This window comes from Saccopteryx leptura, chromosome 8 (genome assembly GCF_036850995.1).
Source record: "Saccopteryx leptura isolate mSacLep1 chromosome 8, mSacLep1_pri_phased_curated, whole genome shotgun sequence".
In the NCBI taxonomy this organism is placed as follows: domain Eukaryota; kingdom Metazoa; phylum Chordata; class Mammalia; order Chiroptera; family Emballonuridae; genus Saccopteryx; species Saccopteryx leptura.
The window spans coordinates 1,214,049-1,240,562 of record NC_089510.1 but is presented as its reverse complement, the minus strand read 5'-3'; the positions used below and the strand labels follow the sequence as shown (position 1 = coordinate 1,240,562).

The following is a 26,514-nucleotide window of genomic DNA, read 5'->3' as shown; positions in this document are numbered from 1 at the left end:
GGCTTGCCAGGGGTCACATACCATCTCCCGCTGACCTCTGGACCGCCCTCCCCCCAAATCCCACCTCCTCAGCTACACGCAGGTCAGACCAGCGAGACCACCCCTGCCCCTAAAGCAGCGGCTCCCCCTGACTGGGGCATCCCGCCCGCCCAGCACCGGAGGCGCACAGCCCGCGAGGGGCCCAGGCGCTGCTGACCGGGTTACCTCCGCAGGTGTTGGGCTGCGGCCGTGGGAGCGGGATGGTGTTGGGGGCCTCGTGGGAGGATTCCGGGCTCAGCGCAGAGTCCTCCGCAGCCTCCGGCTGTGGGGGGCCATTGTCTGTGCGGGGCAGAGCAGACAAGAGGGGCTCTGTTTCGTGGCTTCAGCCCTAACGGGCAGCACGCCCACACCCGACAGAAACTGCCTCATTTCACCCCACCCCCATCTCACAGGGGGGGAAACTGAGGCCGAGGGAGCGGCGTCCTTTAGGTAGGACCGGCCTCACAGCTTTACTGGGGCTTCACCACCTGGGCCCGGCGCCTCTGGGGACACGGACAGGGCTGGTGGGAGCCTCTGCGGCCTGGGCCCTGGTCCTGCACCCGAACCCAGAGCAGACCCTGCGGCGCAGACCCTGCAGGCGGAGTTCCAGGAAGGAACCTATCCACGGGGCCTCACAGAGTCCGTCACCGGAGGCCCCGGCTCCTGCGGGTTCCCACGTGGGGGGGGGCGGCGTCCCCACCACTGGAAGGCTGCCCCCGTCCCTCCGCCCCCCCCAGGGTCAGCCCCGCCCCGCCCACTGGGTCAGCCCCCGCCCCTCCGCGCCCCCCCGCGCAGGGTCAGCCCCCGCCCCTCCGCCCCACCCCGCCCACTGGGTCAGCCCCGCCCCGCCCACTGAGTCAGCCCCGCCCCTCCGCCCGCCCCCCCCCCCCGCAGGGTCAGCCCCGCCCCGCCCACTGGGTCAGCCCCCGCCCGCCCCCACTGGGTCGCCCCCGCCCCTCCGCCCGCCCCCCCCCCCCCCGCCAGGGTCAGCCCCGCCCCGCCCACTGGGTTCAGCCCCGCCCCGCCACTAGGTGTCAGCCCCCGCCCCCCCGCCCGCCCCCCCCCCGCAGGTCAGCCCCGCCCCGCCCACTGGGTCAGCCCCGCCCCGCCCACTGGTGTCAGCCCCCGCCCCCCAGCCCCCCCCCCCCCCCGCCCCCTCCGCCCCCCCCGCCCCCCCCCCCCGCCCTCCGCCCCACCCCGCCCACTGGGTCAGCCCCGCCCCTCCCGCAGGGTCAGCCCCGCCCACTGGGTCGGCCCCGCCCCCACAGGGTCAGCCCCACCACTGGGTCAGCCCCCGCCCCGCTCTCTGGATCCTCACCGGGGCGGCAGGTGCGGCCGTCGTCCTGGAGGGAGAACCCCGGGAAGCAGGTGCAGCGGTAGGAGCCCACCGTGTTGATACAGAGGTGCTGGCACAGCTCCCCCGGGAGCAGCAGGCACTCGTCCTTGTCGTCGCCGGGCAGGCTGTTGGGCAGCTCGGTCTCCACGCCCAGGGACAGGGCCTCCCGGCTCCCCAGCTGTGCCTCTGAAACTGGGGCAGGGGTCAGCGCTCAAGATGGGAGCCGGGCTGGCTCCTGAGGCTGGCTGAGGCCTCAGGACCCCAGAAAACCAGTGCCGGTCCTCGTCAGAATCCCCTGTATGCCCAGCTGAGACAGCATGGGTTGGGGGGTGAGGGGTGGACGGATGGATAGTAGACGGATAAGAGATAAATAGATGGATGAGGGATGGACAGATGTATAGATGGATGGATGGACGGATGGATGAGGGATGGATGGATGAGAGATGGATGGACGTACATACAGGTGACTGGATGGACAAATGGACCGATGATAGATGATGGATGGTAAAAGAGGGATGGGTGATGGACGGACGAGGGGAGGCTTGGGGAAGGGCGCGGCACATGGAGGAACGGACAACACACAGACCAGAGAACGGGTGGGGGGTGAGACGATGGCTGGATGAGAGCAGAAGGGGGTGAGTTGAGAGGGGAGGGTTTAGGGAGCAGGGAGCTGGTAGTTCAGGGAGAAGTGGACGGTGTTGGGAAACTGAATGAGGTCACCGTCTCGGAAATGACAGGCCAGACAGGGTGCCCTGTCAGAAACCACAGGACTCTCATCTAGAGCAGAGCTCGTGCCTCAAGCCACCGACGGCCGTGGACCAGGGTCCCCCCAGCAGGCTCAAGGCCCCCGCGGCGCCCTGCCGTGCACCCTGCTCACCCTCGCACCCTGGCCCAGGGTGAGGGGCGCCCACCTCTCTCGGGCGCAGCCTCGGGCTCCGGAGGCTGGCGGACCTCGGGCACGATGAGGGGGTCTTTGCCCTCGCAGCAGGACAGCATGACGTGGTTGCAGGGGTAACCCAGGTTGGGGTTGGACTCGCAGGACTGGCCCTCGGCCCGCACCCGGAGCCCCAGGCCGCAGCAGTCACAGCATTGCTGGGGAGAGAGGAGGGCTCACGTCCACACCCCGGCCCCTTGCAGCCTGCCTGCCTCCCCCGTGGCTCTGAGCCCCGGGACGACTCCTTGAGGGCCCCCAGCAAGCAGCCTGGTCCGGCTCGGCAGAAGAGCTGATCAACGAGAGTGATTTAATCTTGTCCCATTTCTTCTGTCCAACCTGTGACCCCGAGAGTGGAGGGGTCACCTGCCACCACCTCCCATGTCCAGCTCAGAGGTGCCACCACCTCCCATGTCCAGCTCAGAGGAGGGCTAAACACGAATAAATGGCTCCCTCACACCCCCTACCCCCACCCCACCCCACCCACCCCCGTTTTCACCAGCAGAAAGGAAGCCTACTTCTCTATCTAGGCTGGCTAAACGGACCCCAGGGTCCCCTGCAGTGAGAAGCCACTGGGCAGAGCTGTCAGGAGAGGTTCTAACCGGGGCTGACCCCGCTTGGAAGTGTATCCTTTCTGCATGGGCCCTCCCCTCCTCCTTTCTGGAACAGATACGGTGCCCGCAGTTCTAGTGACCCTCTTGGGACACGAGCTGACCTTCCAGACGGAAGCTGCAAGCCCAAGAGGACCGAGCAGAAAAACCGAAGCCAGAATTTATGAAGACACTACGGTCGCCCCCGTCCCAGGCTGCTCGCCTCTTAAAAAAACCCTCTCCCATTGCTTAAACTAGTGCAGAAGGTCGACTATGATAATAGTCCGGGGCTGGGATCCGGCCGGTTCACACCGGTTTGGCAGAACCAACTCCTAATGTTTTGCTGAGTTTGGCGAACCAGTGGCTACAATGGCACCTGTCACCAGGGCTCTCTCTCAGGTGGGCGCCCGGGCAACTGCCCCATGTGGGAATCACTCACATTCCTGACTCTTTCTGAATGTTCATCTGAGCCACAGTGTATTCTAAGCGCCTGTAGTCATGGTCATCCCGTCCACAGGTGAGAAAAATTTGACAGAACTGTGCTTGTAATATTTGTTTACTCATCGCATAAAACTCTTTACATGTTTGATGAAATACTGCATGTTGATTCCCTCGTGTGTGTTACTTCAGTAAACATGTAACATAAAGAGAAGAAGTGCCAGACCACCCAGGGGTGACAACTTATATTGCTTTTTTGTCAAGTGTTATTATTTCTTCATTAATATCTTAAAACTCTTTCTATGACAATTTAGTTTTGTGTATCTCTTTTATTCTTATTTAAGTATTAAATGCATGAAATAATAAACTACCTTTCTGTATATCATTGTTGTTTTTTTTTTTAATACTTAAAACGGTCATTTGGGCAGAGAACTGGTCAAATTATTTGAATCCCACCATGGCAACAGTCCCAACTGTTTCCTCCTCCCGCATTCACTGTCGCTGCCGGGAGACAGAGCAGCTCCTCTGAGCAGAAGGGAGATGACTTGCCGACCTCTCGGTCATGCCTAGTGACAGGCTTTGGCCAGTCGGATGTGAGAGCAGTCACCCCGTGCTGAGCCCAGGCCCCCGAGGCCCCGGCACACTCTCTCTCGCTGCGTTGCAACGCTGCCCCAGCTGGCCTTCTGTGGGTGGGGGACCACACAGAGCAGAGGAAACTCGCCCCAGCAGCAGCCGTCCTAAATCATAAAGCACCTGTCGAGCCATCAGCGGGAGGCTGACCCACAAGGGAACTCAGCGCAGGTCAGCTGAGCACAACCCAGGTCAGCATCATCACCCTGACTCATGAGATAAGCTGGCCATGAGCCGCTATGGTCTTGGATGGTTTGTTACACAGCAATAGCTAACTGACACACCAGGAGCCGATGGTGGAGATGGCTGCACAGCAGTGTGAGTGCACGTCTCGTCCCTGAACTATGCACTAAATAATGACTAAGAGGGTCCGTTTTTTTTCGTTGTATCTGGCACAATTAAAAGTAATTTAAAAGGCGGGAGATCCTTCCCCCTGCCTCTTCCTGCTGCCTGGAGCTCCCGGAGCCATCCTGGACCACGAGGCAGCAGACTGCAGCTGGCAGGGCAGCTGGACAGAACGGCCTCCCTCCCTGATGACCGTGCGTGGCGGCCCAGCCTGCAGCCTACGACAGCACCGCTGTGTCTCGAGAGCTTCCCGTTCCTTCTAACCACACTGACGACCGTGCGTGGCGGCCCAGCCTGCAGCGTACGACAGCACCGCTGTGTCTCGAGAGCTTCCCGTTCCTTCTAACCACACCGACGCCGAGTCCTGGCCCCAGCCTGCAGCCTACAACAGCACCACTGTGTCTCGAGAGCTTCCCGTACCTTTTAACCACACCAACGCCGAGTCCTGGCCCCAGCCTGCAGCCTACGGCAGCACCGCTGTGTCTCGAGAGCTTCCCGTTCCTTCTAACCACACCGACGCCGAGTCCTGGCCCCAGCCTGCAGCCTACGACAGCACCGCTGTGTCTCGAGAGCTTCCCGTTCCTTCTAACCACACCGACGCCGAGTCCTGGCCCCAGCCTGCAGCCTACGACAGCACCACTGTGTCTCAAGAGTTTCCCGTCCCTTCTAACCACACCGACGCCGAGTCCTGGCCCCAACCTGCAGCCTACGACAGCACCGCTGTGTCTCGAGAGCTTCCCGTTCCTTCTAACCACACCGACGCCGAGTCCTGGCCCCAGCCTGCAGCCTACGACAGCACCGCTGTGTCTCGAGAGCTTCCCGTTCCTTCTAACCACACAGACGCTGAGTCCTGGCCCCAGCCTGCAGCCTACGACAGCACCGCTGTGTCTCGAGAGCTTCCCGTTCCTTCTAACCACACAGACGCTGAGTCCTGGCCCCAGCCTGCAGCCTACGACAGCACCGCTGTGTCTCGAGAGCTTCCCGTTCCTTCTAACCACACCGACGCTAGTCCTGGCCCTGCCTCCTGAGCTAGTGCAGACCCCACACAGCTCTTCATCTTCTGTCCATCCCTCCCGGGCCCTTGGCTGGAGGCCCGGCACATCACCAGGCAGTGGTCACTGTCCACCAGGCGAGCGGACAAGCCAGAGGACTCCAGCGGCCCACCCCCACGCTGTGCCGCGGGCCTACGAACCCCGTTTCCCCACGCTCCTGCCCCTGGGCCTTTGCTCACACTGTTCCCTCTGCTCTCTGTCCTCATCCTGATCCCACTGCCCATAGAGAAGAGCCTCTGAGTGGATGATCCCCACAGCTGCCAGAAGGGGCCTGGAGGATGTTCTTCAAAGCTCTCCACGTCCACATCCCATGCAGAGTAAATGCCGTCTCATGTCGGACGGCATCTGCCCCTCCCCTCTCTGGCCTCACTCACTGCACTCCAGCCACACAGGCCCCTGGCTGCCCCTCACACAGTCCAAGTGTACATCTGCCTCAGGACCTTTGCACTTGCTGTTCCTGCTGCCTAGAGAATACGTCCCACAGACGTCCACACGGCTCCCTCTTCCTGCTCCAGGTGAGGCTGTCTCCAGCCACTGTGAGCCAGGACTCTGGTCCCTCCCTGTCCCAGGACCCTCACCTTTGACACTCCACACACTGACACACTCCCTTCGATCTCCACCTGTCCCCGACTAGAAATAAGACCCGTGTGGGCAGGGGTTATTGCATCTCCTCGGCCTAAAACGGGGCCCAGCACGCACTGGAGCTCAGTGCCTATTCCGTGAATTAACAGGTTGACATGGTAACTGATGAAGAGACCCCCCCACCCAGTTGTGAGGGTCACCCCATTGTGGAGGCCCCCCGGGAGGCCCCCAGGGACCCTCAGGCCCCGGCCACAGAGGGACAGGTCGGGCTTGCCTTGTACAGGGAGACGTCGCAAGTGTCGCTGTCCTCGGGCCCGCAGCCCTCGCCGTCCCTGGCCCCCAGGACGCCGGCCACGCAGCTCTTCTCCTTCAGGTAGGACACACAGCAGTGCTTCTGGGCCGTCCTGCAGCAGAGGGGCCCTCAGTCCCCCTGGGGACTCTCTGCCCATCTCGCAGAGACGGGAGCAGGGGCGCCGAGCGGGGAGACCCACACGAGCGGCCCTGCACCCCAAGTCATGCGGGCTTGTTCCTTCTTCACCAAGAAGACGTAGGTCTGGGCCCCACTGGTCTCAGTGCTGTGTCCCTGACCCATGAAAGAGGGGAAAGGGCACTCCCAACCCCCCTCAGGGCCCAGAGAGAGAGCAAGACCCAACCCTGGGCCAGCCTGGAGGGGAGGAGCCTCCCTGTGCCCCTGGAGCTGCCCAGGGGCAGAGGCGCTGGTGCGCCAGCACACGCGGGCAGAGCCAGGGGTCACGAGGAAGCAGGGCCAGAACCCTTGCGGAAAAGCATGTCCCGGCGAGGGGAGAGGGCTGGCCAGTGACAGAGCAGCTGTCCGTGAAGAAGTGAGCGTCCCGTCACAAGAGGGATGCAAGCATGCCCTGGGGCTACTCAGAGCCAATGCCCAGGCCTGGGAAGGGTGCGTGCGCTAACTCCTAAGCGGCCTCACGCTGGCGGGACAGCAGAGGGAAAGGGGAAGGATGGGTCAGAACTTCAGGCTCTGCAGGAGGCCTGGTGCGCTGGGGGGAGGAAGCGGGTCTCCTCCCGGCCACGCCCCTGACAGCGAGCCACATGGCCTCTCAGAGCCCAGCCTTCCCGGTCCGGTCCGGGAAAACAGGCAGGCTGGGGAAGACGGTGCGGGCCTGGCCCAGGAGACCCTCTGCTGAGACACTAGTCAGAAGAGACGGGCACCACTGGCAGCAGCAGGATGCTGCCATCATGCGGGCATCAGCAGGGCAGCAACATGCGGGCAGAGAGGACTGGGCCCCCAGCTCAGAGCTGAGCCGATACCCGCGTGGGCAGAGCCCGCCCAGCACTGAAAGCAGCCCGCCGGCCCCCAGGTGGCACGGTCCTTCTACGCCCGTCCACGCCATGCACCCTCGGACGAGTGCCAAGCCAGCTGTGAATGTACCGGCTTCAGTGCTCCGGGACCAGCTCGGCAGACGGCCCCCAGCCTGCCACCCCGTGCCCCTGCAGGAGGTGAGCGTGTGCTCGCCCAGCACCGTCGGCCCCCAGCCGGGCCACCCCGTGCCCCTGCAGGAGGTGAGCGTGTGCTCGCCCAGCACCATCCGGTCCGGGCTCCCAGGCTGGCGGGGGCCCGAGGAGGGCAAGCGGGCAGCCGCACGGGCACGCGCACAGCCGCACGCGCACGCGCACCCCTACCTGCAGACGTCGCCCTCGGCGCCGCTCTCGGGGATCTCCAGGCACTCGTCATTGTCGATGGCCCACTGCTGCCCGGCCGCACAGCAGGTCTCGATGAGGTCCTTGGTGGACGCTGCGGGGGCGGCACGGACACTGTCAGCTCCCTGGAGGAGCCCTGCCGAGGCGTCCAGGGTCCCCAAGTGCAGGGGCGCTGCAGGGGCGCGTCCACACCCCGTTGCCGAGCGGGGCACCCGCTCTGCACGCTATGCTGCCTGCAGCTCCGGGGGGGGGGGGCACGTGGAAGTCGGGCTGCCCCCCCCCCCGCCGGGGGTGGGGGTGGGAGGGGCACAGCCAGGCACGGGCATCAGGGAGGACAGAGGAGACAGCCCTGGCCCGGGCCAGCCCCTTCCCACCACCTCCCTGAACCACCACATGGACAGCGACCCAACTCGGACTCAGTTTCCAAGGAGCCGGACCTCCGACTCCACCACAGGCCAGGACGAGACGGGAGAAAGCGTAGGCAGCAGCTGGGGGGGAGGGGGGGTGAGAGCTCAGGGGAGTTTCCCGAGAAAGTCCACGGAGAGGGTTTCTGGACGGAGGATGGGGGAGAGGGAGGGCAGGGAGAACTTTTTTCTTTAAAAGACTTGATTTATTCAATTTCATAGAGAAGAGAGAGAGAGAGAGAGAGGGATGGAAAAAGGGAGAGAGAGAGAAGGGGGAGGAGCAGGAAGCATCAACTCCCATATGTGCCTTGACCAGGCAAGCCCAGGGCTTCAAACTGGTGACCTCAGTGTGGACATCTTAAAACTCGAAGGCACAAACAACAGTCCACTGAGAAATGGGCGAATCCAACCACCTCAAAATCCAAATTCTCTGCATAACAAAGACCTCCGTGGACCAATACAACTGACTGTTGACGGGTTAAGAGACATTTCTGGAATGTGTACAACTGACACAGAGCTGCTGCTGAGAAAACAAAATCACCTGAAAACTCACAAAAAGAAAGAAACACCTCCCCGCCTGACCAGGCGGGGGTGCAGTGGACAGAGCATTGGCCTGGGACACTGAGGACCCAGGTTCAAAACCCCAAGGTCACCAGCTTGAGCAAAGGGCCACTGGCTTGGCTGGAGCCCCCGCCCCCCGCCCGTCAAGGCACATAACAGAAAACAATCAATGAACTAAAGTGACACAACTATGAGTTGATGCTTATCTCTCTCCTTTCCTGTCTGTCTCTCTTAAAAAAGAAAAAAAAAAAGGGAATAACTGGTGTGATAAAAGTCAGCCTTGTGGTTGCCAGGGGGTAGGTAGGACAGAACTGGCTGAGAAAGGGTCCTGGAAACATTCTGGAAGCACTTGAAATGTTTTATATCTTGACCAGGACGGAGCTGCCTGGGTTACACGTGTGGGAAACTCCACTGGGCAGTTCTACAAAGGCTTGTCTGCTTTGCTGTCCATCAATTACACTTCACAAGAAATAAAAGAATCAAAATAAAACAGCGTATAGCGAGTACTGTCCTATTAATCCAAACTAAACAATCCTCCATTAAATCGTACTAAACCCACATGGTATTATTCTTCAACGCAAACAAGACAGAAGGAAACGCAGGAGCTGTAACAACCAAACACCGACGAGACAACGTTCCTTGATAAAGCGAGCTATCGACAGTAACACACGTCGGGGACAAGCAGAGAAATACAAGCGTGGTCTGAGGATTCAACGGAACCAGGGAACCGGTCATTCTGTTAAGTGTAGAATCACGGTACGTGGAAACACAGGAAAAGGTCTTCACTTTCTAGAGTTGCAAGCCTGTGTCAAGACTGAGCTGTTTCCATCACACATGCATGGGCACCACACACACACACACACACACACACACACACACACACACCTCAAACGAGAGGAGGAAGGAGACTGGACAGTTAATCCTCAGAGTTGTACGAACGTTCACGGACCTCCTCGTGCCTCCTGACCCTCCAGAGGACGATCACACAAAAATTTTTATTTTAAAATGTGTAAGACAACAGTAAGAAAAAGGCAAATGTATGTTGTTCTTATTTCCATAACTTGGTTATCCAACAAACATGATTTTAAGTTAATAAAACTGGAACTGGAACTAATCTCATGTTCTGAAGAAAAAAACAACAAAACACCTCACTCCTGGGGGTCGGCAAGCATGAAAACAGGACTCCCTGCTCAAAGGGTTAAGGGACTGAGACACCTTCCCCGAGACCCCTCGCCCAGAGGCGGATTTAATGGCGGGCGCACCAGGCATGTACACCCTGGACCCTGACTTCTGAAGGGCCCCGCAAAACCCCAACTTGACGTTTTTTATTCCTAATGACAAGTTTAAAGGGTCCAATATTTTCTTCTGCACTCAGGGCCTCAACTGACCTTAAACCCGCCTCTGCCCCTCGCCTAGAACGGCCTCACGCAGGGTCTGTCCCAACTGCCTGGTGGGGGCGGTTCCGACTGGACCCCAGGATGTGGGTGTGTCATGGCTGGTGGGTGTGTCATGGGGCTGTGACCACATAGGGGGGTCTGGGGTTGGTCCATGTTTGGCTTCAGACGGGTCCTCGGGGAGCTCTGGGAGGTGGCTGTGGCCTCTTGGAGGGCAGGTGATGCGAGGGCGGCTGTCACCAGGGACAGGGGACGAGAAGCTGACCCGGCACAGTACAGAAAGGGAGCCTGCACGACGCTGGGCTGCCCGCTGACCGGGAACAGGGCGAAAACGCCCGATACGTCTCGCTCCGGGAAGGGAGGTGCAGAACAGGCACGGTGCTCAGAGGATGTGCCCAGATGTGTGGGACCTCACCGGGGTCACCGGCAAACCCTGAAACGCTGGCTGGGATCAGCCCAGTCCCGGGGGGCGGGGAAGAAGCTTTCCCAGAACAAAGACAGAGCAAAGATCTCACCACTTGGACGCGAGAGCGGACGGCTCACAGGCTAAGAATGAGGCCGTGCCTGGAAGACGGGCCTGTAATCAGGACACTGCAGGCATGTTTCTAAGCCAGAGCATGTTGCCAAGTGTGGGTGTCCACAGCGGTCCCTCGGTGGCCGGGGGGCCTTGGTCTACAAGGAGAGCCGTCCCCCGCCCCCGAGCCGTCCCCCACCCCCGAGTCGGGCTCACAGCTGACTACGGGCAGAGGTGCAGCACCTGCTGAGGCCTCAGGTTCAAGGGCAGACACCCCTCTCCCTCCCACGCCTGCAGGACCCCTCCCAGCCCCTCCCAGCACAGCCTTCCAGTAACTCGTTCAAACAAACCAGACCCTGCGGCCAGCCAGACCGGCACGGAGACACAGCCGTGTCCTGTCCCTCCCCAGAAAGACCGTGACTCATCGGTTTCGTTGGGAGCTGGCGACACTGCTGCCACCCTCCAAACCGTGCTCACGCTCACACCCACGCTCACACTCACGCCCACACTCACGCTCATGCTCACGCTCACACCCACCCCCATGCTCATGCTCACGCCCACACTCACGCTCACTCATGCTCACACTCACGCTCACGGCCACGTTCACACTCACGCCCACACTCACTCACGCCCACGCTCACTCACGCCCACGCTCACGCCCATGCCCACACCCACGCTCACGCCCACGCTCACGCCCAGGCTCACACTCACACTCACGCCCAGGCTCACACTCACGCCCACGCTCACGCCCATGCCCACGCCCACACCCACGCCCACACCCACGCTCACGCCCACGCTCACGCCCACACACCCACGCCCACACCCACCCTCACGCTCATGCTCACGCCTGGGCCCGACGGAACTCAGTCCTCAGAGCAGTGTCTCGTTTTATAGGTGCGTCCCATAAATGACCGTCTCCTGCTTCCTCGTTCTCTCCGGGTTTCATTCACCGTCAGCCATACACCTACGTCTGATACGGGAAGACAGTTACCCAGCCAGCAAATTCTGGTCTCCTCAGGCCAGGACATACTATGAGAGAAATGTAAACATCGTTTGACTTTTACCTTCATAGTGACTGGCCAAAAAAATAGAAAATAACACAAACATTAAAACATCACCTAAAAAACTAGACGCATGTTTTTCTCTTAGAAGCAAACAGGAAGCAAGTTTCCTGCAAAGCCCCAGGTGGCCACGCTGCCCTGGTGGAGTGGACACCAGTCCTGCCCAGAGAGGAGGCAGCGAGCACCCTGGGAGGTTAGCAGAGGGGCCTGGGGGGCCACAAGTCTGTGCCCTTGGGCGCCCGGCGTTCTCAGGTGGGAAGCCACTGGGCCAACCTGGGGCCCTTTGAGGACCGATTCCCAGGGACTGCACAGCGGGCTTTCCCTCTTCTCCTCATCCGCCTACGTGGCACTGACCCCACTCAGGCCCTGACTGGGTCTTCTCCCCGCCACCCCCCCACACACAAAGAGCTCCATGCTTTGTCTTGTGCCCCTGCAGCCGACAAAGTGGCTGGTGACTCAGAACATTCACAGTGAACAGCAGCAAGGGGCCCCGGAGAGGAGGGCTCACACCTCCCACCCTGAGGGCCGTAGCTGGGCACAGGTCGAGCCCAGAGCCAGGAGGTCAGAGAACCTGCCCTGCCCAGGACCCCGCTCAGCCCCCCCTGGCTGAGCCACCTCAGACACAACCCCTGACCTCTCTGTTCCTGGACCGGGCTTCCAAGGGGGTCCCGTGGCGACAGGTAAGGGACGGAGACTGTCCCGGGGTGCACTCACCACCCCCCTGCTGCTCACCCCCCGAGGACGCCCAGCGCTCTCTGGTTGGGTCTCCACCTCCAGCCCAGCGCTCTGCCCTGTTGCTCCAGACACAAAACCCCCAACGCTGGCTTTGACCCCCCAAAGTGTGGTCTGGAGGTCATCCTGGGGTCGCCCATCTCAGGAAGCTCACAGCACGCCCCAGCCCAGGAGCTGGCGTCTTAGAGAGACCCTGGTCCCTAGCCAGAGACACCTGCAGAGCTGTCCTCCACTGCCTTGTGGCCTGTCTCCTGCCGTCCCATAGCCCCCTGCCACCCTGCTCTTTGCTGACCGGGCCAGACCTGGATGGGCTGCAGCGTGGGGCCCCGTGGAGGCACGGCCACCTCCGCTAAGGCCACACTCCCTCCGGGGCCACAGCTCTGGCCGGGTTCCCCTTCAGGCCTGCTGGGCCGCGGACCCTCCCTCACTTCTGCACGGAACCACCCAGGGGCACTTTCTTCAGTCGCCCCTGTGCGCCCCCTGCCCCGTGCGCCCCCTGCCCCGCACGCCCCTGCCCCGCGCACCCCCTGCCCCGTGCATGCACTGCCCCGCGCACCCCCTGCCCCGTGCATGCACTGCCCCGCGCTCCCCCTGCCCCGTGCAAGCACTGCCCCGCGTGCCCCCTGCCCCGTGCATGCACTGCCCCGCGCGCCCCCTGCCCCGTGCATGCACTGCCCCGCGCGCCCCCTGCCCCGTGCATGCACTGCCCCGCGCGGCCCCTGCCATGTGCATGCACTGCCCCGCGCGCCCCCTGCCCCGTGCATGCACTGCACCGCGCGCCCCCTGCCCCGTGCAAGCACTGCCCCGCGCGCCCCCTGCCCCGTGCGCCCCCTGCCCCGCGCGCTCCCTGCTCTGTGCAAGCACTGCCCTGTCCTGCGCGTCGACGTCACTGGGCAGGAAGGTCTGGGAGGAGAGCATTGGGAGCCAGGATATCGGGGACCCCATCCTCCGAGCTCACTGTCAGTCCTTGGACATCCACTCACCCCCCTGTTCTGGCCTCTGTGGCCTCACTGTGTCATCTAGGGTGGGGTGGGGTGGAGGCGGCCGGCACTCTGAGTCTGACTCGAGCAGAACGCCAGGCCCACAGCACGCTGTGCGGGTCCTCGTGTGTGTGAACTGGTTGCCGACATTTGCAAACTGGGGGGCTGCTTTCGGGGCCTAGCCTGGGCCTACCTGCCCCAGGGCATGAACAGGAGCTGGGGGGCCGCTGGCCCTGCACTCAAGGTGCAGCCTGCCCCCCGTGGCCCCCCCGGGCCAGGGCTCCCGGCCCCCAGCTCTCTCACCTGAGCACCAGGCGGGCTGGGCTGCCCCCTCCCTGTGCTCGTCCCAGCGTTAAGTCCACCCGGGGCGAGTGCTGGGGCAGGGGGGTTTCACCTCTCTGGCTCCCACTGGATCCCTGACACCCCACCAGACGTGGCCCACGCCGAGGGGTGGGGCAGGAGAGGGGGTGGCCATCAGCCTGTCCCCACAGCTCCCGAACTCCGGGAGCTCCCTTTGCCGGAGCCGGCCTTGCTGCCCTCGCTGACCTGGGGCAGCTCACGTCACCGCCCTGTGCCCGTGACCCCACCTCTGAAATGGGCATAACGACAGCCCCCCTCCCGCAGGGTGCCGCTGGGAGGGAGGACCCGGGGGAGCACCCCTCCCCGGAGTCGGGGACGTGGGCCGCTGCCGGGACGATCTCGGACCCGGGTGTCCGCTGACGCAGTGGCTGAAACAAAGGCCCCGGGCAGGGAGGGGCGGACGGGGAGCGACGCCGTGCTGACCACACGGCCGGGGCAGGGGCGACGCCGTGCTGACCACACGGCCGGGGCAGGGGCGACGCCGCGCTGACCACACGGCCGGGGCAGGAGCGACGCTGTGCTGACCACACGGCTGGGGCAGGGGCGACACCGCGCTGACCGCATGGCCGGGGCAGGAGCGACGCCGCGCTGACCACACGGCCGGGGCAGGAGCGACGCTGTGCTGACTACACGGCCGGGGCAGGGGCGACGCCGCGCTGACCACACGGCCGGGGCAGGGGCGACGCCGCGCTGACCACACAGCCGGGGCAGGGGCGACGCCGCGCTGACCACACGGCCGGGGCAGGAGCGACGCCGCGCTGACCGCACGGCCGGGGCAGGGGCGACGCCGCGCTGGCCGCACGGCCGGGGCAGCTGCAGCCCCGGTGGTGGGGGTCACAGGAAGCGGCGGTGAGCACGCCCCACCCAGCCCCACGAGCCCACGAGGCCCGCTCCTTCGCTGGACGGGACACACATCTGCTCACTTAACTAAAAACACATCCGTCCTCCTGGAGCGCGGCCAGCCCCAGGCGGGGCAGCAAGGGAGCCCACCGTGCCCAGCGGCCACTCTGAGCCGACTCTGTCTCGTTCTCTCTCCTGCTCTGCTCAGCAGTCCTGGGGCGGGGGGCGGGAGGTGGGGGGGGTGAGACCTTCCTCTCCCGTTTCACAGACGTGGAAACTGAGGCCCCGAGAAGGTGCGTCGGCTGTCTGAGGTCACACAGCCAAGAGGCGGGGCTCATTCCCGCGGACGCCGTGCGGAGGACCAGGACCGCCCTGGCTCACTCGCTAGCGTGACTCAGCCCCTAGCCTGCTTCCCCGGCGTGGAGCTCTGGGGTAGACGAGGAGGTCCTGGCCATCCCAGCCCGCCACGTGCTGACCTCGGTCAGATGGGATGCCTGCCCCTCAAAGTCTCAGACACTGCAGGACAAAGGGCCCCAGGGCCACACAACCCAGGCCCAGCCTGAGGGAGGTGCCAGCAGGCAGGTGAGGCCCACACAGCAGCCGCTGTCCCCAGGGAAGCCCACAGCACAGGGTTCTGAGCTGCAGGACACTGAGGCATCCAGGATTTTGGGGGGCCCAGGGGCAGGAGGACACAGAGGCCTGGCTAACCCCTGGAGAGCCGCATCCTCTGCCTTGGGCCTGGCGTTGGACAGGAGGCAGCCCGGGGCTCAGAAGTGGCCGGCTGAAATCGCAGCGCCCAGGATGCCAGCTCTCAGTGGAGCCCAACGACGCCCAGCACCTGGGGCCCAGCTCCAGGAAAGACCCTCAGTGAGGCCACTGGGCAGCGAGAAAGCTGGGGCCCCCGCAGGAACATGATCTGCCCAGGGTCGCACAACAAGCGAGGGTCAGAGCCAGCCTCAAACCTGGGGAGCCTCGTGCTGGCCAGCTAAGCAGGAATCCTGGAGGTATCGGAGCAGAGCACAGGCGAGCGTGGGCAGAGCGGGGCCACCACTTGCTGCTGGGCCATGGGCCAGGCACACGTTCCCCCACCCCCCGGCAGGAAAGGACCCATAAGGTCCTCGCTGAAGGACACGAAGTACCAAGGTCCTCGCTAAAGGACACGAGGTACCTGAGCACCCGGTCCAGCATCTGGGGTACACACTGCACCCACAGCCCCGGTCCTCCTCCCTCCCCTCCCTCACAGCCGTGGGGAGCCCCTCCCATTAGCAGGAGCCCCGGAACCTGGGCTGACCCCCCGCAGTGGGGCCATTGGATGTGGACAAAGCAACGGTTCAGTTAGAGTCAAGCCCGGACTCGTGAGTCCCTGTGTGTGTCTAACGTTTCACCTGGGGCCTTTTCCAGGGGGGGCGGGGGAGCAAGCTGGGGAGACCCACAGGAGGATGAGGGAGCTGGGGGAGCAGGGAGGAGCGGTCCCAGACCAGCAGCCCCCTGCGGGCCGCCCACCGACCAAGGACACCCAGAGGCGTCAGCCCCCTGAGGTCAGCCACGCCTGGCCCGTGGACTCGGGACGGATGCCGACTGTTTCCCGTGTGTGCTGCTGCAGAGGCTCTGTGGCGGGCTGCCGCGCATCACGGTGGCGATAAAGAGCATGTTCACACCATGCCCGGGGCGTGTCCCCGGCAGGAAGCGCTGGCCGTGGTTTGGCGAGAGCAGCCGTGTTTACTGGGAGGGGGGCCAGCCCTAGATCAAGGGGGTTGGAGGACAGCACCGTGTGCACACTGCAGCCATGGCGAGACACCAGGGTCCATGTCCCCGCGGCCACGCTGGGGGCGTTTCACAGCACCCTGCTCGTTCCCTCCTCAGTGCCTCCCAGCATCTGACCAAGGAGCTCCCGTATTCACGCGACCGACTGTGCGCCCAACACATACACATACATACACATACATATATATACACATACACATGCACATATACACATGCACATATAAACACACATGCACATATATACACATACATACACATACATATATATACACATACACATGCACATATACACAGATACACATGCACATATATACACACATACACATGTATTCACACACGTACACACATACATACACACATACACACACATACACCTACACAGATACACACATACATACATACAGATACAGATACACACATACACATACACACAGATACACGTGCACACATATATATACACATACACATGTATTCACACACGTACACATATACACACACATACACACATTCATACACACACATACACAGAGATACACACATATACACACATACATACAGATACATATACACACATACACATAGGCATACACACATACACACACATGTACACATACAGACATACATGTACACACACCCATATATGCACACACATACACATGTACATGTACACACGTACACATACATGCATATATACACGCATACATACACATACATACATGTACACATACACACACATACACACACATATACACACACAGCGGAAGCTCAGGAGGGATGGGAAGAGCCTTCATGTTGGTCCCTGCTGTATCCCGGGCACTGGGAACGGTAGCGCAGGCAACCTCATAAGTATCTGTCGAATAAGGAGAGCGAGGGAATGGGCGCTCCCGTACCAGCAGGTGTAATAACAGTGGTTCGCCATCGAGGGGGGCAGGTGGACAGCATCCACCAGGACCGTAAACGTGTCTTCTGTGTCTTCTAACACCGAGTGCTCGCTCACCAGCCAATGTCCCCCCAGAAGAAATACGTATGTCTGATCACCTGTGGGGTGCATGGTGACGCTCTTCCTGAGGACCCCGGGCTGGAATCAGCCCCCAGGCCCTTCAACAGGGGAGCAAGCGGCGAAACTGGGCCCATCCACACAACGGAGCACACTACTCGGCAACAGAAAGGGCCAGCTGTGAGGCCTGCAACCAGGGACCCCGAGAGAGGCCATGTGAGTGGGACAAGCTGGACCCGGGGGGACCGTCTGCGGGGACGAGCCGGACCCGGGGAGGACCGTCTGCGGGGACGAGCCGGACCCGGGGGGGACCGTCTGCGGGACGAGCCGGACCCGGGGAGGACCGTCTGCGGGGACGAGCCGGATCTGAGAGAGGCCGTCTGCGGGGACGAGCCGGACCCGGGGAGGACTGTCTGCAGGGACAAGCCGGACCCGAGAGAGGCCGTGTGAGCGGGACGAGCCGGACCCGGGGGGACTGTCTGCAGGGACGAGCCGGACCCGGGGGGGACCGTCTGCGGGGACGAGCCGGACCCGGGGAGGACCGTCTGCGGGGACAAGCCAGATCTGAGAGAGGCCGTCTGCGGGGACGAGCCGGACCCAGGGAGGACTGTCTGCAGGGACAGGCCGGACCCGAGAGAGGCCGTGTGAGCGGGACGAGCCGGACCCGGGGGGACTGTCTGCAGGGACGAGCCGGACCCGGGGGGGACCGTCTGCGGGGACGAGCCGGACCCGGGGGGGACCGTCTGCGGGACGAGCCGGACCCGGGGAGGACCGTCTGCGGGGACGAGCCGGACCCGGGGAGGACTGTCTGCAGGGACAAGCCGGACCCGAGAGAGGCCGTGTGAGCGGGACGAGCCGGACCCGGGGAGGGCCGTCTGCAGGGACAAGCCGGACCCGGGGAGGGCCGTCTGCGGGGACGAGCCGGACCCGGGAAGGACCGTCTGCAGGGACAAGCCGGATCTGAGAGAGGCCATGTGAGCGGGACAAGCCGGACCCCGGGAGGACCGTCCGCGGGGGCGAGCCGGGCCCGGGGGGGACGGTCCTCGGGGACGAGCCGGGCCCGGGGGGGACCGTCCGCGGGGGCGAGCCGGACCCGGGGTGGGCCGTCCGCGGGGGCGAGCCGGACCCAGCGAGGACCGTCTGCGTGGCTCCCTTCATACAAGCCCGACAGCCGGACCACGAGAAGTCAGGACAGTGGGCTGTACGGGGCAGGCACTGAGAGGTAACCTGGGGCTGACTCGTGAGGCTTCGTGACCCGAGTGGTGGTTACCTAGGGGTGCTCATTTGTGAAAATGTCTGATTGGGTTTTACAAACTAAAAATTAAAATGAAATACATATGCAGGCCCTGGCTGGGTAGCTCAGTGGGTTAGAGCAGTGGTCCCCAACCTTCTTGGGCCACGGACCAGATTAATGTCAGAAAATATTTTCACAGACCGGTCTTTAGGGTGGGACAGATAAATGTATCACATGACCGAGACAAGTGTCAAGAGTGAGTCTTAGACAGATGTAACAGAGGAAATCTGGTCATTTTAAAAAAATAAAACATCATTCAGACTTAAATATAAATAAAACGGAAATAATATAAGTTATTTATTTTTTCTCTACGAACTGGTACCAAATGGTCCATGAACCGGTACCGGTCCATGGCCCAGGGGTTGGGGACCACTGGGTTAGAGCATTGTCCCAATAAGCCAAGGTTGTGGGTTCAATCCCAGGCCAGCGCACACACAAAAATCAACCAATGAATGTATAAATAAGTGGAACAAGTCAGTGTTTCTCTCTCTCTAAAATCAATTAAAAAATATAAAGAACTGCATATGCACATTGACCCCCCCCCCTGGTGGGGTGTGGCAAAGAGATGTTCCAGGAGGCCTTGCTTGTTTTTTGGCGAGAGAGACAGAAACAGAGAGAGAGACAGACAGACTGGAAGGGAGAGAGATGAGATGCATCAATTCTTCCTTGCAGCTCCTTAGTTGTTCAGTGATTGCTTTCTCATATGTGCCTTGACCAAGGGGCCACAGCAGAGCGAGCGACCCCTAGCTCAAGCCAGCGACCTTGGGCTTCAAGCCAGGAACCTGGGGTTCTGATGTGACCCCACGCTCAAACTGGTAGCCCCTGCTCAAGCAGGACGAGCCTGCACTCAAGCCAGCGACCTCCAGGTTTCAAACCTGGGTTCTCTGCGTCCCAGGCCAACGCTTTGTTCACTGCACCACCACCCGGCCAGGCTCACTGCCTTTCTATTATTATTATTAATTGATTACAGAGAGAGAAAATTCAATTTAGTGTTCCACCCATTCCTGCATTCAGTGGTCGATTCCCACATGTGCCCTGACAGGGTTTTGAACCAGCAACCCCGGTGCACTGGGACGACACTCCAACTAACTGAGCTCCGAGGCCAGGGCCCAGAGGCGTTGCTTCTGGATGACAGAAGGCTGCAAACAGCCCGAGGGCCCATCGCTCGGGACAGGCGGGACAAGCCACAGCGGCGCTCTAGCCGGAGAGAGCACTCCGCCTGCCGGGAGGGACGCGTGAGCCGAGACGCAGGCCAGGACCCAACACTGCACCACGTGCCCGTGCTTGTGAGAGCTGTGCCCACCCCACATCGCTGCAGCCGTGCTGACCAGCGGCTCCCCCATGGGACCCTGGGCCCCGCAGTGACCCCGAGGCCTTCACAAGGGGCCATGAGCCCAACGCGGTTTCCACAGCAACGCTCTTGCATCACCTCCGTCCATCACACCGTTTCTCTCGCGAGTTCTCAGAGGACGTCCCCAGAGACGGCGCGGCAACGTGATGACGCCATCACTTCGATGACTGGCGGGGACGTGATGACGTCATCACTTCGATGACTGGCGGCGTGAGTGGTCACGCAGTCGGTGTTTTCTAGAACGCTCTACAGTCAGTTCCCGAAAAGAGGATCAAGAAATTGGCCCTGGCCGGTTGGCTCAGCCCAGTTAGCTCAGCGGTAGAGCGTAGGCCTGGCGTGCGAGAGTCCCGGGTTCGATTCCCGGCCAGGGCACACAGGAGAAGCGCCCATCTGCTTCTCCACCCCTCCCACTCTCCTTCCTCTCTGTCTCTCTCTTCCCCTCCCGCAGCCAAGGCTCCATTGGAGCAAAGTTGGCCTGGGCGCTGGGGATGGCTCTGTGGCCTCTGCCTCAGGCGCTAGAGTGGCTCTGGTCGCAACATGGCGACGCCTCAGATGGGCAGAGCATCACCCCCTGGCGGGCGTGCCAGGTGGATCCCGGTCGGGCGCATGCGGGAGTCTGTCTGACTGCCTCCCTGTTTCCAACTTCGGAAAAATGAAAAAAAAAAAAAAAAAGAAACATCCTTTGCAGTCAGGGCAACGCAAATCAAAACCACAGGGAGACACTGCTTCACACCCACTGTCCTCAGGAGGACAACACCGAGGGTGGACACGGAGGTGGAGAAAGTGGCACCCTCGTGCACTGTTAGAGAAAAAGCCAAAGTGGGCCCTGGCTGGCGGCTCAGTGGACAGAGCGTCAGCCCAGTGTGCAGATGTCTCGAGTTCAATTCCCGGTCAGGACACACACAGGAGAAGTGCCCAGCTGCTTCTCTCTCCCTTCTCCCTCTCCCCCTTCTCTCCCTCTTCCCCTCCCACAACCAGTGGTTCAGTTGGTTCGAGCATCAGCCCCGGGCGCTGAGGATGGCTCATTTGGTCCAAGCATCAGCCCCAGGTGAGGGATGCTAGGTAGATCCTGGTCGGGGGTGCATGTGGGAATCTGTCAATCTCCCCTCCTCTCACTTAAAAAATAAATAAATAAAAGCCAAGTGGTGCAGCCCCTGAGAAAACAGCTCTACTGTTCATCCAGTGATTAAACGTCAAGTTTATGTGTATAACCCAGTAACCCAGCAATTCCACACCTCAATATACCCCCAAGAGAAACGAAAACATAGGAACATATATGTACATGTGAATATTCACAGCAGCGTATCCACAAGGGCTACAAGGCAGACACGCCACAGTGTCCATCGATGGAGGAACGTGGTCCATCCCACAGAAAGGCAGGAAGCACCAACACACGCTACAATGTGGCCGAACCCCGGAACACTGGGCTGAGAGAGTGGCCAGGGACGTGCCACACACTGTGAGTCCGTTTACACAGAGTAACCAGGACGCGCACATCCACATCCAGAGACACAGACAGACCGCAGACGGGCGGGTGCTGGGCCCCCAGGGGCAGGGCTTCTGCTTTGTGCGATGAGGACGGTCTGCGATTAGATTCTGGTTGATATTGGCACCACTGTGCTAACATTTACTGAGTCGTACCCTTAAATAGCAGGGGTTATATGATGCATGAACAACATCTCAATAAAGTTGTTTTAAAAGAAAGAGAACATAGTTTCTGTGGACGAAAAAGGGGCCCCACACTGACCATGATGAGCTCAGGGCTGGCCTGCCTGGTGGCTATGCAGACTCGGAGACCCCACGTAACCGCACGGGATGGTCGGACGTGAAAAGCGTCTAGCTAAAATCATTTCCTGGTGGGGAGTCATGTCATAGGGAGGTATTCTTCTCCAACAGAGATCCACACTGACCTTAATCGGGCCTGTCTGTGGTCTTTCTGCATCTACAGTAAAGCACCTGATAGCCTACCTTTAACATAAGGTAAGAGTCATCTTTTCTGGACTCCTCAGGGTGCAGCCACCCACCAGAGCAGAGACCACAAATGCCCTCATTGTTACTGTTACCATGACCATTGTTACTGTTACCTCTCCTACACCCGCCCACTCCGTCGGTAACTATTCCTTTTACTTTGTAGTCATTCCCAGAACTGTCCCTGCGTTGCTCCCTCCCGCCTCCCTCCTCCACCCCCCCCCCCCGATGGGTTTCACGTCACCCCCTCATCTTCCCCTTGGATTCTGACTTCGACAACAAGTCGCCATTTCCCGGAGCGTTTTCTCGATCCGTGGAGACCTTGCTTCCCGGCAGTTGTCGACAGTTTGGCTCAAAGAAGCTCATAAAAATTCTTACAGGTCTGGACGCTTCTGACATCGACATTCTAGGAGTCGAGGTCGGGAAGGCTCCGCCTTGGCCCCAGTCCCTCGCCAGGGGAGCAGCTGGGACCGCACCTGTTTGCTCCGAGTGCCTGGCACAAGTCCAGATGGCCTGGCAGGCCAACGCGCGGAAGGTCTGGATACCCCGGCCGCTTCCAGGTTGCCCCCCCTCTACTGGGACGCCCTGCAGAGCCACGCTGCCCGTTTCCCTCTCGGAATGCCAGTTTCTCCTCCATAAAATAGAATGACCACACAGACTCTCTCAAGGTGGCCACAGGGTAATACAAAGCTCTGGCAGGTGCCCCACAGAGGACTCATCCCAGCTGCCCACCAGGGCTGGGCAGGCAGTAAAATCGGGACTAGCAGCCTGTCCAGTCCGATGGCAGCCTCTCTTGAGGGCCAGCCAATGGCACGGACACCCGGCGTGTCCACCATCACCGACCTTCAACCAACGCCACAGAGCTGGAAGCTGTGTGACGTCTTCAGGTTTTAGGTAAATGTTGGGACGTGACTGCAATGCTTCCACACGTGCTCTGCGGAAAGAAGCTCACAGGTGGGACAGACACGTGTGCAACATCTTAGCAGGACAGTGGGCAAAGCGGGGGCCAACGCTGGCCTCCCCTCCCCCTCACAGCCCCTGCTCCGGAGGGGTTCTCACTACAGCCTCAGGTGCTGAGCACCCCATTTCACCAATGAGGAAACCAGGCTCAGAGGGGTGATGTCTCAGGTCTCAGGCCACATAGTGACCGGGGACTCACAGCGGACCAGGGTGGGAAGCCCAGACCTCCTGTCTGCTATCCGGGTCCCGGTTGTTCCCAGAAAGCCCTGACAGGGTCAGACATCCCATTCCAAGACTCCACGGGCTAGGTGTGAGGAGGGGAAGGGCCAGCTGGGCCCACCTGTGCGGTCTCCTCACACATTCAGCTGCTAAGCAGGGCCGTGGTCCCCCTGGGGGGCGGGACCCCTCCACAGCTGGCCCTGGAGCCCTGAGCTCTTGCAGGAGGCGTTTCTGCTGCCCAGGACATAGGCTCGAGGGTCCTGGGGGTCCCCAGCCCCAACACAAGTTGAACCTTCCATGGGCAGGGTGCAGGGAACAGAGTCTAGGTGAGTCCCTGTCCCCTGCTCCCTAGAGCCGCAGCCTGGTGATCCCGGGGGGCCCTGGAGACCCACAGACGTTTGAGAGGTCCAGCGCTGGCTCCGGGGGCGCAGAGCGAGTCCGGGAGAGCCCTGCTCCTGCAGCCTCCCCTGCAGCCAGAGGGGGCACATAGCACAGATAAGACAATACCACCTCCGGTCTGACACCTCTTGGTTCCCCACAAAGGCCCAAATCTTCAGCCCAATGATAAGCATCTCACCCTGGGCCTGTCCCCCCCCCCCCCCCGCCCCAGCCGCTTCCCTTACCAGCCACACAGCCTCCTCTCTATCCAGTTCATTCCCTCGGGCTGCAGGGCCTTTGCACACGCTGTACCCTGTCTAGAGCACGCCCTTCTCCCGGCTTCTAGAATCCCATCACCCACTCAACAACCCCTCCTGCTCAAATGTCGCTTCCCCTAGGAAGCCCTCCCTGATTGCCAGGAGGAATCAGACTCCCTGCACCCCGCCCGACACACACAAGCTCACAGAGCATGGAAACTTCACACCCCTGACTTCTGGTCCTTCACTTCCCCATAACCCGGAAGCTTCCAGAGGGCAGTGGACTCTGCTCAACACCACACGCTCTCCGCCCCTCACGGCCTGGGTCCCCTCTCTGCCCCTCACGGCCTGGGTCCCCCTCTCTGCCTCTCACGGCCTGGGTCCCCCTCACGGCCTGGGTCCCCCTCTCTGCCCCTCACGGCCTGGGTCCCCTCTCTGCCCCTCACGGCCTGGGTCCCCTCTCTGCCCCTCACGGCCTGGGTCCCCCTCTCTGCCCCTCACAGGCTGTGTCCCCCTCTCTACCCCTCACAGCCTGGGTCCCCCTGGCTCTCAGCAAGGACGGTCAGGAGGAAGACAGACGCGGGAAGCCTGTACCCACCGCTCCCTACAGGGCCTGTGGGCATGGCCCGCGTGCCCTCCGTGAGCTGAGGACTCAAGGGGTAAAGCACAGAGGAGCCCCATGCCCAGCACGGGTGTTAAGCACCATGTGGTATCTGCAATTAGGATAGTCATTTGCATGTAAATAGCCTCTCTGTCCACCTGAACATCAAAGCACTGAGAGCCCCTGTCTGCAGGAGCTGAGGAAGAGGGGCCTCCTCCCTAACATGTTCCAGGGGGCCGCAGATGTTACACTGGAGCTTTCCCCAGAGGCCGCGAGAACCGCTGACCCCCGGAGGGCTGCCCTGGCTCAGGGTTCCCTCCCTGTGGCCCAGGAGGGCAGCAGGGTGGGGGGTAGGGTGCTCGCCAGCCTGGCAGAAGCCCCCTCACAAAGCCCCTGAGTGACAGTAGACGTCACATCCCTCGGCCTGGCCCACGACGCAGGCATGTGGCTTCCATTAGGCCACATCTGGACATGCTCAGAGGCAGCCCGGATCCCTGGCAGGGTCCCCGCTTCCCCCCACCCCTGCCCCAGCCTGGCCTGGGGCAATGGCTGGAAGCCGCCTTCCCAGGCCCCAGGGCTGCCATGGCAACATGGCTGGGGGTCATTTCCGGACCCATGGCCATGGTCTACTCTCTGCAGGCCCATAGGCAAGCAGGGCAAAACCACCTCCCCAGGTTCTCCTCACAGAGGGTCCTCCCATCACTGCGACCCCACAGCCCTCCCCACTACAGCTTCCAGGGGCCTCTAAGAACCCCCCCACTTCTCCCAAGATGCTCAACTGGGCACCTGACCCATCCCCCACCAGGCCTCCCTGCTGCATGCACTCGGCTATGACCACGAACAAACCCCTGTGCTTAGCCATGTACGGCTTCCTGCCCCAGGAGACCCCGAGAGGGGACAGGCTGCGCCCGCTTCTCCCTGACACAGACAGCATGCTCCCCAAATGTCGGCTGAAGTAGGGAGCAGGTTGGAGAACGGACAGTGACAGCAGCAAGTATTTCCGCTCCTCAGCGAGTCCTGAGTCCCCCGCTGCCCGCGGGAGGTGAATCAGCTCATTCAATGCTCAGAACAGGGGCTCCTCGCTGCTCAAAGATGGGGGACTGAGGCACGAAGAGACCAGCCATCTGCCTGGTGACAACGTGTGGACTCTGGGTGAGGAGGAGGACAGAGGCTGTGTGGGGTGGTGGGTGGTGGGCCAGCCCTGAGCATCTGGCCAGCGCCCAGCTCCTGGGTCCCGTGAAAGCCATGCTCTCGCCAACCTCCCACACCCCCTGCACACCACAGCGGCGGCGGCCTGTCCCTGCCCTGATCACTCTCGCCTCTGGGCCCTGCGTGTGGGGGGCCTCCTGCCACACAGCCTCAGACAGATCCGGGGCCCTCTGTCAGACACCCTACCCCCAAGCAGCCCTCATCAAAGGCCATACTCCAAACCCCACTGAGCCCAGGCAGGAAAGAAAAACAAAACCCAGGAATCCCAAGAACAAAGCCCTTCTCCAGGATCCAAAAGCCCAGACCACAGAGAGGCCCCCGGCGGCGAGGCGGGGCGGGGGCCGCGGCTGTTCTGGAAACACTTGAGGCAGGAGCCCAGACGCCGTGCATGTGCCCTTCTCGGAAGGAGCCTCCCCGGGCACACGTGCACCTCGTTATGGCTCCCCATACTCCTCCCTCCCCACAGGCTCCGGTCGGGGGAAGGAGCCCTGCAGCAGCGCCCCTGTCCCAGCCCAGCCCCCCCGTCTGTGGCCTGGGACCAGGCCTCACACCTCTCTGACCTCAACGTGAGGAGACACTCACCCCCCTGGCTTGTGCAGGAAGGGGGCCGGGCACTGCTCTGGGCGGGGCCGCTCCGTGCCCCACCCCCTGGGAGCAGGCTGGCTGCAGAGCTGTAGGGGCTGGCGGAGCATCGGGCCTACAGCTCAGGAGGGGCCACCAGTTCACCCCGCACTGCATGCGCACAGGCTTTGCCCACGGGGTGCCCAGCACTTGACAGATGGTAAAACGGGGCCTAGGCCAGTTAAGAGACTTGCCCAAGGCCACAAGGCTGTGACCAGCAGGGTGGGTCAATGGGAATGCTGCAGTTTCCCAAAGTTTCATGCCCCCTCCTCCAAGCAGCCTTCCCAGATACCTTCCGAGCACTCTCCCTCACAGCCTCCAGCCTGTGAACCAGGACCACCACAGGGGTCCACTCCTGCCTTCCCAGGGCCTGCCAGGACCTGCTCATTATTTATACCTAATGAATGTTACTAGAGTGAATGGCATGAGACTCTAGAGGGGAGAGATCTC

General features: G+C 61.6%; 1 protein-coding gene across 4 annotated transcripts in view; it reads right to left on the bottom strand.

The window, feature by feature from the left end:
* LOC136379790 (fibulin-2-like) overlaps positions 1-26,514 on the bottom strand; it is a 104,310-nt gene that overhangs the window by 19,616 nt on the left and 58,180 nt on the right. For all 4 annotated transcript variants that reach the window (XM_066347352.1, XM_066347353.1, XM_066347350.1 and 1 more), the window contains exons 3-7: positions 7,582-7,693; positions 6,197-6,326; positions 2,266-2,446; positions 1,337-1,546; positions 205-318 (exon numbers count right to left, since the gene is read on the bottom strand). In XM_066347352.1, coding sequence (XP_066203449.1) covers positions 205-318; positions 1,337-1,546; positions 2,266-2,446; positions 6,197-6,326; positions 7,582-7,693 — 747 coding nt within the window. The remainder of the gene's footprint in view (positions 1-204; positions 319-1,336; positions 1,547-2,265; positions 2,447-6,196; positions 6,327-7,581; positions 7,694-26,514) is intronic.